Source organism: Marmota monax, unplaced genomic scaffold, assembly GCF_021218885.2.
Source record: "Marmota monax isolate L192 unplaced genomic scaffold, Marmota_monax_Labrador192_F-V1.1 WCK01_AAM20220418_F8-fsc00088, whole genome shotgun sequence".
Classification (NCBI taxonomy): Eukaryota; Metazoa; Chordata; class Mammalia; order Rodentia; family Sciuridae; genus Marmota; species Marmota monax.
Genome location: NW_026694492.1, coordinates 6855664 through 6869315, shown reverse-complemented (window position 1 = coordinate 6869315; position 13652 = coordinate 6855664). Strand labels below are relative to the sequence as shown.

At 43.7% G+C, this 13652-nt stretch overlaps 1 protein-coding gene across 12 annotated transcripts in view; it reads right to left on the bottom strand.

Annotated features, from left to right (window-relative positions):
- Nedd4l (NEDD4 like E3 ubiquitin protein ligase) overlaps positions 1–13652 on the bottom strand; it is a 316988-nt gene that overhangs the window by 45929 nt on the left and 257407 nt on the right. For 7 of the 12 annotated variants that reach the window (XM_046419505.2, XM_046419506.2, XM_046419509.2 and 4 more), the window contains 5 exons: positions 12746–12820; positions 11146–11205; positions 6076–6207; positions 5454–5573; positions 4151–4348 (listed from right to left, as the gene is read on the bottom strand). In XM_046419505.2, the coding sequence (XP_046275461.1) occupies positions 4151–4348; positions 5454–5573; positions 6076–6207; positions 11146–11205; positions 12746–12820 (585 nt within the window). The remainder of the gene's footprint in view (positions 1–4150; positions 4349–5453; positions 5574–6075; positions 6208–11145; positions 11206–12745; positions 12821–13652) is intronic. The other 5 variants (XM_046419507.2, XM_046419502.2, XM_046419503.2 and 2 more) reach the window with 2 other exon arrangements.

Sequence of the window (13652 nt, the reverse complement as noted above, 5' to 3'; positions counted from 1 at the left end):
ACAGATTTGGGAACTGGTAAGAATCAAGAGTTCACAGAAAATAAAACGAACCATTGCTTTCTGTCAACTATAGCAAACTTCTAATTGAGGAACCAATCTTTTAATGATTTATTTCATTTGTAATGAATGCTGACCCTGAATCATATATATATATATATATATTTAAAGACTAAGAAATGACACAAAATCCAGTATTCTACAGCATACTTGAATGCAGGCAGAATAAACATATATACTAAACAGATTTGGGATTTAGAAGGTCCAAGAAGCTGGTAATCTGGTAAAATTATGTGACTAGTTAATTGCAGACAGAGGAAAAACTTAAAGCATAGGACTCCACCAAAGCTGCCCAACTGGGTAAAGTCACAGCTTCCAAGGACTCTTGGGTGCCCATGTAGCCAATGACCATGCCAGGTGTAGAGCCAGACTCTTACACACAGGAGGTAGGGCTTCTGCATGCTGTACCAAGGCCAGTCACACCTTCCAATCACATGAAGTCAAGTGTGCAAGACAACTGGCTGGTAGTTTAGAGAAAGGGAGAAAGAAGCCGAGATTATGCAATTTCCCTTCTCTCTCCCTTTCCCTCCCACCTCTCATCCCTGTTTAATGTTAATCTTCTTCTCCTGCTCTTCGTCCCTACTCTGATCTTAGTTACTCTCCTTATATCAAAGAAGACATTTGGCATTTGTTTTTTAGGGATTGGCTAGCTTCACTTAGCAAAATGGGAGTTCATAACCCACTTGAATCAAAGTGTGAAATATGATATATCAAGAAATATGTAATGTTTTGAACAACCAACAATAAAAAATAAAAAAAATAAAAATAAAAAAAAATAGAAGCCGAGATTAAAGCAAATTCCAGTTGGTGTGGGGACTGGAGTGGAGCAAGAAGTGTAATATAAGCTTAGCTTCACAGTCTGCTAAACTGGCATCACATGGAAACCCAGACTTCTTGGGACGTGAGGGCCAGAGGGGTCATATTATTTCCCCAATAATCAAAATAATGGTAGTAGCTGCCAGTGATCAAATTCTGAGGCTGTCTGGAGATCATCACAAAGCTGCTCTCCCACTGAGGCCTAGGGTCAGTAGGGACAGCTTCAGAGATGACAGGAAGGTGGAAGGCTAATGAGGTCTCGAATGATAAGAATACAAATGAATCAAATATGCAGACACATGGGCTGTTCATCCCTCTCCTTGGTAGTCAGGGATCTCTTTCATGCGTGAATTGCTTCTTCAATTCAATTGAAAGTGTTTTTAAATGGAATGCAAAGGTTCAGCATCTTCTCTTAAATCAGGGTTTCCCTAAGTCTTAAAAATATAAGAGATGGGAGTCCTGGTCAGTTCAAAAAAACAGCTGTGTTTTTCCTTCTTTCCTTCCTGGAAGAGACCATGCCTAGGCTACAATCAATTTTATTTGTTTGAACTTGGAAAGAAAACAAAGCTGAAACTTAACTAAGGTGTAATCTTTCTTGTTACAAAAACAAGCTGGTGCTTTGTGCCGTGAGAGGCATGGACATCCTTTTGTACTCAGACACTCTTTGAGCTGTTCCCTTAGCAGAGAACACCAGGTGAGGCCTCCTGGGCTGCCATCCGCCACTTAACAGCCTTTAGCATGCACTCCTTGCTACCTGACCCAGGTGGAGACAAGGCTATTCTTTCCTGTATTTTCTGTTTCCTTTTAAAATAGTTACGCATATTCCAAATGGACTGTCAGCAGGCTACCTTCATCATTCGTGTCTAGGAATGGCTGTCATAAAACACCTGAGGTGCACCCGGGGAAGCATGGGCCTGGATCTTCTGCTGCTTCTGGTTAGCACCAGAATCCGAAGTTCCCGGGCTAAAGGGGGGAGGAGTACTATTTTCATTATTATCAACTGTCCTACCAGATTTTTTTCCTTTTCCTATCCTAATGGTCAAATCTAAGGAGGGCTGCACTGTCCTCCTATTTATTCTTTCAGAAAGTAAACAAACCAAATTTTAAGTCAGAAAATCATCTTTACTGTTCCCTGCCCCTCTGTAATTTGTTAAAATAGACATGGCACTCCGAGTGCATCTTCTATACTGAGACTAGAGATAATGCAGCCGGGTCAGCACACCTGGGTTTAGGGAAGAAGGTGGCAACTTGAGGGATGTCCAGTTGTCCCCTTAAGGATTTTTAACAGCAGCATCTGTGACAAAATGTTGTTCTATCAAATTAAAATTTTAAATGAGTAAATTAGTCAATAACAGTTATCTGGGTAAAAAGGGGCAACTGGAAATTAAAACTGGGCTTCATTCAGCAATGGTGGCAGCAATAAATAAGGATAGTACTATTTAAAATAAAATCTGCCCGGCTGCAATTACACTGCAGTTGTGGCGTGAAAGGCTGTGAAAAGGTTAGGGGATTTGATTACTAAGCTAGTTCAAATTACTAAAATCATAGCTTATGTTGGCAAGTCACAGTGGCTCCATACACGGATCCATCTGCTTTTATAATATTTACCCCCCCGATTCTGGAGCTCCAATTTCTGGCCACGGATTTGAAATTATAGAAGCACTATAGGAAATGGGAACACCAGCAGATAGCCAGGGTTCTGTGTCAATGACAAAAAAGACCCAAATCCAATCTTTACTAGTCTGTTTTCCAAAGAGCTGCCTGTCTCTTATTCTCATCTGGCCCACAAACCTGTAATACTATCTTTAGACTAAAAGGTGAGTCAAACAAAACTGTGTGTCATTATATGCCTTAGACGCAGTTATCAGTTTACCAATTGAATGTCATCAGATCTCAATGATAAGTGCTCTTGGCAGGTGAGTAAATTCCCTTACTGCAAAATAGCAAGAGCTGTAAGAGCGGCTCTCACTGAAGACTGTTTGGAAATGTGTGGGGCATTTTTAGTTATCAGTATTTCGGGGGTGGGTGATGGCAGCTATTAGCTCTCAGTGTCAGGAGCCAAGGATGTTAGACATCTCACAGCAGAAGGCCCAGGCCTGCCTCGGTGCCAAGAATGCCCTCACAGGGACATACTGCACCACTCTGCATGACTGTAGGGAGCGCCCTCAAGACCAGTCCTTAAGGACTGGATTAACATCACACCACACACCAAGTACAAATGACAGTCCAGGTCACCTTGGTCGACGCCTTTTCCTTAACGTTATACTGCTGCTCTCCCAACTGGACGTATTGGTGTGGACCACTAGGGAAAGGAATCCAAAGCAGATCCAAGGCTGAAGAGCTGGAACCAGAGACAATCTCCAAACTCAACCAGCTTTCACAAAACATCAGTCCTAAGCAAGCAGCACAAACGATGCAAGGACCAAGGGAGTCTGGGAAGGGACTCTACTCAGACGACCAGGGACAGGGGGCAGGAGGCAATACGCACCTCCTGCAGCATCAAAACCCAGAGATGAAAGAACACATTTCAGTTGACTTAGAGGTCTATAGATTATATAGTAGAAAAACACCAGCCACTTCTAAGAACCACCACAGCCTGCCTTGAAAAAGCCACCACGGATTCAGCAAAAGAAATGAAGTGAGAGAGGAATATGAAGAGGTGCACATTCACATTTGCATACTACGTCACTCAAGTTCTTTCTCACAAATGATCCAGGAGCACAATGAGATAACAACATGGTAAGAAAAATCGATTATGACAAAACGTTTACTGAAGAGAGTGATCAGATTTACAACCAAGTCATTCAATGCATGAGATGCAAAATACTGATGTGACATAAACACTAAAAACTAAAGCCATAGGACAGGAAAGGTGGGGTAATGTCAATAAAGTTTCAAAAGAAATCTGACAAAGAAAAAGTATTTTTAAATAATTTGTAGGAGGTGTGATGAAGTACCAAAACAACAACAACAAAAAAACCCTAGCAATATGGAACACATTTATTCCAAATGTGGCCACATATCTAACTATACTGGCCATGTCCCCAGTGTGCTGTGAGGACAGGCAGGCCAACCCGACAGCAATACCCTGCAGCTGGCATCTGTGCTCAGACCCTCTCTGCCCGCCAGCCCAGACCTGCAGCACAGACGCGGGCCAGGAGACCCTCGGGAGACATGCTTTGGAGTCTGGCAAACTCCCAAGAGCTTCGAGTGCTGAGCAGAGAATCAATGCCAGAACTCACGATGAACACGGAGCCCAAGAAAAGCAGAGCCTTACCCATGTCGTAGTCTTTGTGTTATGGTCAATGAAGAAGGGCCGGCCGTTGGGAGCTATCCTCATTTCCCAGCCCGGTGGCAGGAAGCTCTGTGTGACTTTGTGTTGTGGTTTGGGGGAGTTGTAAGGTGATGGCTGTGGGGACTGTGGATTGGAAAGGGTATCTTTCACAGCCCGGCGAATGGGCGAATCCTTGGCACCCTAAGGAATAATAATGAGCATTAGAACTCTTGACCGTGCGCCATTCCAGTGTGTCAGTGCGTCAAATGCACCCAGGGCTTGCAGAATGCTCCTCCTTGGACACGGACAAGGGGAAAGCTCCTGGAAACCCTGTTTCTTCATTTACTTACTATTACATCCACCTAACTTTATACTTTGTTTTTCTTTACACTTTTTTAAAATTGTTGGTTAAACACACAACAATATTAAATACTCATAACCATCATTCTTCAGCAATCACTTGGTAAGTATCAAAAATACTCTTTTATATTACGCCTTATGGATGGAGAATTTACAGAGAATGGAGAAAACTATGCCCCTGCTCTCAACGAGCTCACAGTCTAACCAAAGAACAGATTGGCAGATTTTAAAGCACAGAAGAAAAAACCTCCACCAACGGAGACAACCGCCTGGAATGACAGAGTTAGTTGTTAGCCATGTTTGCGTCAGAGCCAGGAAGAGCTGTCACCCTTTCCCACCTAGCAGCAGCCCGACCCAGAGAAAGAAGAAACCAACCCACGGTCAAGTTTAGAACCTCAAATGTTTCCTCTCTGGCTTTTCTAACTCTGACATTTGTGACATCCAGGGATGGCACTAAACAACACAAACAGGAGAGCGCAAAGCAGATGTCCAGCAATGACTCAGAGGGCAGATGTGCATCAGAGACACGAATGCCCATCCCATGAGAGACCCTACAGTCAAAGGAAAAAATGATCAAAGCAAGAGCTATGTTTCGAAACTCAATATAAGCACTGGTACTTGAGAGAGTTATTATGCAGTTCTAATGCGGTAACAGGCAATAAGGAGCAAAACACAACAAGAATGAAAGAAGTTCTGAGAAGAGGGGCCACATCCAGCACAAGTTACCACGCACGGCGTCAGCCAGATGAGGATGAGGACCGTGCAAGGCCTGGATGTTAACTGGGTGAGACGGAGAAGCATGTGGGGAGGCTACACAAGGACATCCCCGGGACACACGACTCATCAGGAGGAGGCTGCAAAACTGAAGTCCGCGTTGAGAGAGAAGAGAGATGAGGAGAAGCCACAGGACAGAGATGACCCCAGTTAGACGAGGGAGCCTTCTCACCTCCAGTGGGGCAGATAAAGTTACAGTTGGCGAACTGAGGCTACGAGGCCGGCGGATCTGAGGCTCGATTAGGTGGTTGTTACTGTTTGTGGCTGATCCGGAGGCACCATCTTCTGCAAGCTATTTTGGAGGCAAAAACAAGTTAGCTTCATATGAGGATCTCCCTGCGTGTGACTAGAAGCGTGAACCCAAACACCACCACACAGCAATAATAAGAGGGTTGGCCTAGTTCAAGCATGAGGAAATAATTAAACATAATAATGGGGGAAAGGATGGGGAAACACATTCAAGGGGAATAAAAATGAATCACTGGCCCCCATAAAAACTAGCCTCAGAAGAAGGGGGCGCAGGGTAGGGCTGCATCAGGCTGATTTTGAAAATACCTTTCATGGTACATTTAAAAAATATATCCAAGGACAGAGTAATTTGAGGACCAAAGTCTTCCTTAGGCAAATGCTATACCAAAGTAATTAAAGTAATGCATGTCTTTTCTGAGACCTTTTTTTTTTTTGTAAACAACGTCTTCAGAGCAATACATAAACACTGGGAGAGGACGTGGGTGATGTGTGTCCTGTTTGTTACGGCCTGGGCCTGCGTTTAGGTTGGATGGCGATCTTCATACCTGCATGATTGGTCGCGTCCAAGTTGTGGTTCGATTGTTATGATTGACATAGTATGTGCGTCCCTTAGCATCTTTTCTTTCTTCCCAGCCTGAAGGTAGGCCCGGCGTGGTATGTACATAGGCCACTGATGGCTGTTTGTGCAAGAAATCGTTATTATTTAACAACTAGCATTTGTATTCTGATCAGTTTTAATAAAGTAACACATAACCAGATGATTCTACTTTCTGGACAAGTTAATTTTATTTGCACAGAAAACATTCCAAAGAGTATCTGAAAGACAATGATAGCTTTTTAAGAGCTTCAAATCCACTGTGAGAGGAACCCCACACAGCTGGGTGAAGGGGCTCCACATTCTCAGACTCAACTTTCTGACCCTGAGGTCTCACCTGTTGCTAAGGTGACTGTTTTTAGGAAAGAGAAAGACACTATAATCTGTTCTAGTTACTAAACTTCACTGTCTGTCAAACCATGTACAGCTGAAAGGCATTCAAGCTACTCAACACTCCTGGACACTGCTGTTCCACACAAGTGGCACAGGGGTGCTCCTCCAGTGCAGTCCTGGGTTCTTCCAGCTACTGAGGCCCTGTACATGATAGCATCTGGGGCAGAATAAAAGTCCAATACAGACTCCCATGGTGGCATCTAAGGAGCACAGGTACACCTGCATGACTCAGCTGGGGAGGTCCTCTGTCACCAGACAGAAGAATCCCAAGGAGCCTCATAAACTGAGGCCACTCCTACTCAGTACACCGATAAGGAGTGTGTCCCTTTAACTGGCCAATGAACAATGGGCAGTCTCCAGATAGACTGACTACATTTGGCTAACCCAAGCTAGATTGCAGAAAGAGACTTTTGTTTCTAAGAAGCAGTCCAAGAAAGGAAGTCTGGATGCAGGAACACCAGAGGAGCAAGGATGGGTCAGGGACTCATGAGGTCATTGGATGTGTGGGGTGAGAGCTGTCCTGGGAAGGGCACATCCTAGACTGGCACCTATAGACAAGTGCTCAGAAACAGGAGGGCAGCCAGAGCCCCCAGGCTCCTGGGAGAAGGAACCAGGTCCAACAACTAGGAGTGACCTGTTCTGTGAGACTGCTGCTGCCCTGGGTGTTACCTTTCCTAGTTAGGGTAGCTTCTCTGAGCTTCCAGGTGTCTCACCAGGTTTACTTTTTTTTTTTTTAACGAGGTGGAGGATGTAGATCTGTTGACCCTACAACCTTCCTGTCTTTATACCACCATTTCTGTTCACTACTAACAACCTGAGTAGTCAAAGAAGGTCATGGTCACAGGGCCCCTCAGTGGACCCCAGAAAAGCACAAGCAAGTCCCCTGCAGGTACTCAGGGCTGCATCCGAAGAGGCTCTGGAGGCCACTTCATAAGCTTAACAGCACACTCTGGAGAAACAGCAACTGCACAATTAACTGGGAAGCAACAGACTCAGTAGTTACTGCTGACCCAGCAAGGCAAGATTATCATCCTGCTAAAAATGCAGCGACCATTTCCTTGACTTTTTTTTTTTTTTTGGTAAATCCTAAAGGTGTCATAAAATAATTCCAAGATGACCACCTGGATCCAGGTGGGGAGAGATTCGACAGGAGCAGAAGAAACCTCAACTTGCAGACTTCAGTCCTCTCATGACTAGACAGATTAACCCACAGCCTGAGCAGAGCTGCCTGTTCTTCCTTCTCCAGCTGGACACTAACACAAAGCACTAGTTCTAGGCTACCTTTATTTGAGGCAATGATAAAAACCTACTCTTAGCAGCCAATCAGTATTTTTGGCAAAGTGCATGCTACCATATTCTGACTTACAATGATTTATATATTCAAAATGCCTCTGACTAAATGAAATACTAAGTGGAGTCTGTTTTTTGGTCCTTTTTTTAGTACTAGGGATTGAACCCAGGGGGCTTACCACTGAGCTCCACCCTAGTCCTTTTTATTTTATTTTCTAAAACTTTTGAGACTGGGTCTAAGTTGCTTAGGGCCTCACTAACTTGCTGAGGCTGGCCTCAAAACTGGGATCCTCCCTGCCTCAGCCTCTTGAGTCACCAGGATTACCTGCTGTGTTACTTTTTGGGGGGAGGCAATTCTGCTCTCAGAAAACTCAGTTCCAGAAAATCTTCAGACTACTAGAACAATTGAGTGTCCCTGGAAACCATACTTATGAGGTGACTGATAAGTTGCAAAAACTTGGCTGTGCTGTGGGTAATCTCAGAACTGAAGTCTAAGCTGTTCGAATTTCCAGGGACTAGGTCATTTTCACCGATAGTGCAATTAACAGTACTAACCAGTTTATGGAAAACTGCAGAGTAGTCGAGAGAGAACACTGAATTTGATTAAAATGTCCATTGTACCTTCTATTGAGAATTGAACTGGTGATCTGCAATTTAGTGGCATTTATGTGAGAGGGTGTTATTAAAATGTTTCTTTACTGTGTCCTCTCCAAATGAGCATGTAGAACAGTCTGTGCTGAGGAGTCCATTTGTGACTCAAAACACTGCCTGGATGCACACGGCTAGTACATCCTGGGAACAGCCCCAGCCTTGGGGCCATCCAGACTTCTAATACTGCTGTGTGCATACAGCATGCTCCAGACCACCTCGGGAAACGAGGTGGGTTATCAAAAATACAAAAACAACAACCCCCCCCCCCAACCTGTGGCTTAGTATATTTACCATCTCACAGCTTTTTACTTGTAGACTGGATTTATCTCTGTGTTGTATGATGCCAAACATCCACCAACTCCTGCTTTACAACAGCTCTGTTTCTTTCATTAAAATGATGAACTCGATCATGTTTTAAACTGAACAAGTATCAATATGGTTTTGTAAATAACCACTTTGATACTGACCACCACAGATTCTCCAAGACTGGCTCGAATCCTGCCAGAGCAGTATGTTAGTGTAATTTTAGAATCTGCACAGTAAAGATCAAAGGACTGTGTTGTTCCTCTCCTGGTATCTCAAAGGGAGGGCTCTGGCTTAGCCAGCCAGAAAGTGACACCAGTGTGCATTTACTTGCCACACATCAAAGGGCTATGGTTGCTTAGGTGAGAATCAGGTATATGAGCCTAAATACCCTTCAGTGTGGAAAATTTATACAAAGTGAGCTACACTCACATCACTGAATATTAAGTGATTATTAACATGTCCCAGAAGGATGACCGTAAGTAAAAAAGAACCAATTTGTTGAGCATTATGTATATGACAATTTACTTTTCTAAAAGAAAACAGCATGGGTGTGTACATGGGAAAGCCCAGAGGAAGGAGCAAGGTAGCCCACCCCAGGGAGCTCCAGCCTGGGCACACACTTCAGTGTAGGACAATGTGCAGAGGGGCAGGAAAGGGGGTTCATGAGGCAGAAACCATGTTAGGAGACAACTGGGGTACAGGACATCCAGGGCAGACAGAACAAAGGATGGTGGGGTGGAAGGGAAGTGGTGGGGTTAGATCTGGAAGGTTCCTTCCAAGTTTCTCGAGGTATGGAGAAAGCACAGCATGAATGACACATGGAGGGATTATTTTGCTCAAGTCTTCTAAAAATCAATACCCAACCCAAACCCATATTTTAATTCTGGATGAGGAAAAGGAGAACACAGGCAAGAAGTCAGGAAAAGGGAAGTTTTTGGAGTCGGATGGAATCTCTTTCAGATGGATCACCTTGTCCTGCCAGGGGACTCGGATCACGGAGCCTGGCACTACACTAATCCAGTTTATTCTGCCATTTACGATCATCAGCTGGCACAATATGCCAAGACAAAAACAGGTTGCAAGGCCAATAAAATGCAAAAATGGATGACACACTGACCATGCGCAGAGTGAGGTACTAAAATCATCTCATGGAATGATCTGTTTACCTCTAGCTCCACTACTCCCACAGACAATGCCAGCATACAGTGGAACTAAGCGAGCTCCTGTAGAATTCTTTGAAGCCTCCTGGAACCTAAGCCTGGATCACCCAATGCATGACTTTCATTGAAGCCAATGCAGCTCAATATTGTCAATCATGCTGACTGTTACTGAATGTCAATTTGATTTTCTCTTGTACAACGTTGAGCACTTGAATCTAACAATATACCTAAATCACTTTTGTAAATTACCAACATCCTTCAGAAAATCAGCTATTTTATACGTAAAGTTATTCAACACTAATGAGCAGTTACAGCAAAAACAATACAGGTGAAACAATAAGGCAAATTCTTCAAGTAGCTACTGCATCTCAAAGCACAAACTCAATGCTAATCTGACTTTAAGGATCAAGTAGAGCAGAGACAATTAAAATACCCAAAATAAAGTTACCCCCAAACATGAATAGCATAAGATATTCAAAATAACGAATAAGAAGAATAGTAGGTAAATGGCTTCAGGTAGCACCAAATTTTCTAGATCGTTTAAACATCTTAACTCATTAAGTCCCAAGTTTTTCATTCTGTGAACATAGTAATTATTTCCAAGTTACCATAAACAGTATATTTGTTGCTCAAGTTAAGTCTTTATAGGCGGGATAAAATGGGAATGCTCACTGCCCTGGGAATTATATGAACCTGTCCATTCTCCTGTGAGTCAAGTCTCTGGGGCAGAGAAAGGACACTAGCTCATGATGGAAGCACAGAAAGTCTGGCCCCCTGTTAAAAACAAACAAAAATGTGATATGGGAAATGCAGAGAATGTAGCCCAGTGCACTATTAGGACACACATGTACAAACTCATGCATTTCCTATGGCTTCTCTGATTATCTTCCAATGAAATTACTTTAACCCAGCATTCCAACAAGCAAAAGCTCATCAGGAGTACAAACACTAGAAGGCAAAACTATACTCGAAATAGTCAAATTAAACACATTTAACCAAAGCTCGATGGTATTCCTAATACATTTAATGGAGCCAAAAGTCATTCCACTTTCCCCAAAAAGGGGAAGTTCAAAATAAAAAAAAAAAAAACATGTGCATCTCTGTAGCACAATGGAGCTGATCTTATTTGTTAAAAAGTGACAGCATATTCAACATTAATCAAAATATGAAACCGCCCCATCAGACCTCTGCAATTAATGTCTGATAAAATGTGTCATTACCGTTGGCTCCTCACCACCCGAGACTGTGGACGACCGTGCTCTCCTAGTTGGGGTATTGGGCTGTTAAATGATAATTGACATCAGTGAAGTGCACTCAGGGGATGACCCATTGCATAGTGAGCTGGGGATTATGGCTGTGACAGCGTTGGAAGGCAGGTGACAAGAGAGCAGAATCCCTGACACCAGCTCAGGCCAAATGAAGCTGAGCAGTCGCTGACCACCAGCAGCCAGAGGAACCCCCCACCCCTTGCTGCCCAGGGAGGCTCAGGCTGGAGCCCTGGTCTGGTGAACAACGCCAACCTCAACAAAATGAGATGGCTAAGAAAGGAAAAATGGAAGCCAGTCTGCTTTGCTCTCACTGTCCAGGACTGAGCAGATTCCTAAATCTGAAAAACTCAACACTCAGGTGGAGGCCGCTGGTGATCAGTGAGTTCACAGCACAAGCGGGAGGAACCACCAATCTCCAGGAAAGCGAGCTCTTTGGCAAATTAAATTGACATTGATTTTGAAAAGGAGAGAAAGTGCCATTAATTCATCAAGGAAAATCACAGGATCGTCAGGCTGAGGAGGACCCCTTTCATCACAGCTGATTGTTCTCTTTTGGGGACCCATACCGAACCCCTCCCGCAAAGATGCTCTCATCAAGCTTGTTATAAACCAGTCAACTCTATGTAGCTCACAACTGAATCAATTATCTTGACTAATATACTCATTAGTTCATAATTTTTTAAACAAAAAACTAAAACCTAGGCCAAAATATCCTTTGAAGCCAAGTAAAAATGGACACGTTGGGAAGACACCGATTTCAAAAACTTTAAATGTGCTTTTTTTCCCCCCTCAAATTCATACATAATGAAGTATGTCAGAAAATAATCAGATGTGGGGCAATAAAAAAAAGTCAAGGTCAAAATGCCAAATCAAAAGTGTAAAACTGCATAATATTTTCACCTCCAAAACAGGAGAGAAGTTTGCATAAAATCTCTCATTTGTAATGTGTGTGCCCCACACTTCCCAAGGCAATGCTGACCCGTCTTCCAATTGGAATATTTAATCGTTACATACCCTGGATGTTGCTAACCCTCTGCCACTTCTGTTTGCTGATAGTTACTAAACTGTGGGGCAGTGAGTACAAACTATTGCCAATTCTCTGCCTTTAAAGAGAGCAGGCGTCTTTGTGGAGTTTAGAGTTGAGGCCACAGGGATGCAAAGGAGCATGTGACTACCCAGAAGAGTTCTTCCTGTTTTAAGGGGTTGGTGAGTCTGCAGGGTTCCGCTCGCTGGAGACAGTGACAGTCATTCCACAAAGTGGAAGGAATTATGAATGTACCAAGCACTTTCCATCAAGGAAGCACATCAGAATTGGTGTAAACTGGGGTGAAAACCAAAGCAGCGAAGTTTTAAGCATTTTGCTGACCTGGGTGGCAATACCAAGTCTGTGTGTTCGAGACCCACCCTCTCCTTGGGCAATTTGCGAGGCAAGTTTCAAAGTGTCACATTGACATGGTGAATGGATCTGCACAGGAAAAACTCTTTCTTAGGAGCCAAGATTTCAAATCAGAGCCCAAAAGCCAGCTGGTGACTGGAAATAAGCATGGGTTACCGGTGGTAGGTGGGCCTGCTCTGCAACCGCGTCGGTGACACTGCAGGACCGCAGCCTTGAGGAAGGCTCTCTCTGCTGGAGGGGAGAGAAAGACAGGGAGTGTCAAAAGGCATTCCCTAGAAAGGAGCTTCACTGGTCTTAAAATTTCTGTCACTCAAACCCTATGCATTAATTAAAAGAAACATCCCTCTGCAGTCATCAGAGTGATCCCTTAGGGAGTGAAGTCAGCCTGTTTCAAATCTCCGTGTTTTCAGTGGACTGGGATTCTCAATGTCCTTAGAATTAGTAGCCAAAGCCAGAGAGGGTGACTAAACCTACCGGGAAGGAAGCTCAACTGACCCCTGCAACACTCCCAGTCTGTAACCAGCAGTAAGAAGTTAGCATGGGATGTCAGCTCTATGAGACTTCTCATGTCACAGGCATAGAGGAAAAAGGAAGAAGGAACAGAGATATAAGGCTCTTTGACATTTACTGACTCTCACAGGTGACAAAGAATCTGCTGGATTCTATGTCCCCAGGAACTCAGAATTCACCTTATCCTCCTCCTCCTGAAGGATGAGGTACTTATCATTTTAGCTTCCGAGTTCAAGTCGTACAGAACAGAAAGGAAGGAAAACAGTGGGGCTCGTCTAAAACCAACCTAGTGTGCAATGTAGAATGTTCCTCCCATTCTATGTGGTTAAACAAAGCCTGACAGATCTGAATGGAGATGGGAGCAGATCACAGATGGAAAACAAGGGTCTCTCTTGGGGCAGATTTAGCCACCATACAAGTCTGTAACATGCACTTATTTTTAACATTTTACAATGACAAGTAAAATAAGATAATGTCCAAGAAAAATTTTGTGGTGGTGACAGGGACTACCATGTAGCTTTCCCACACTGACTCGTGTGGAGCAGTTGCTTTT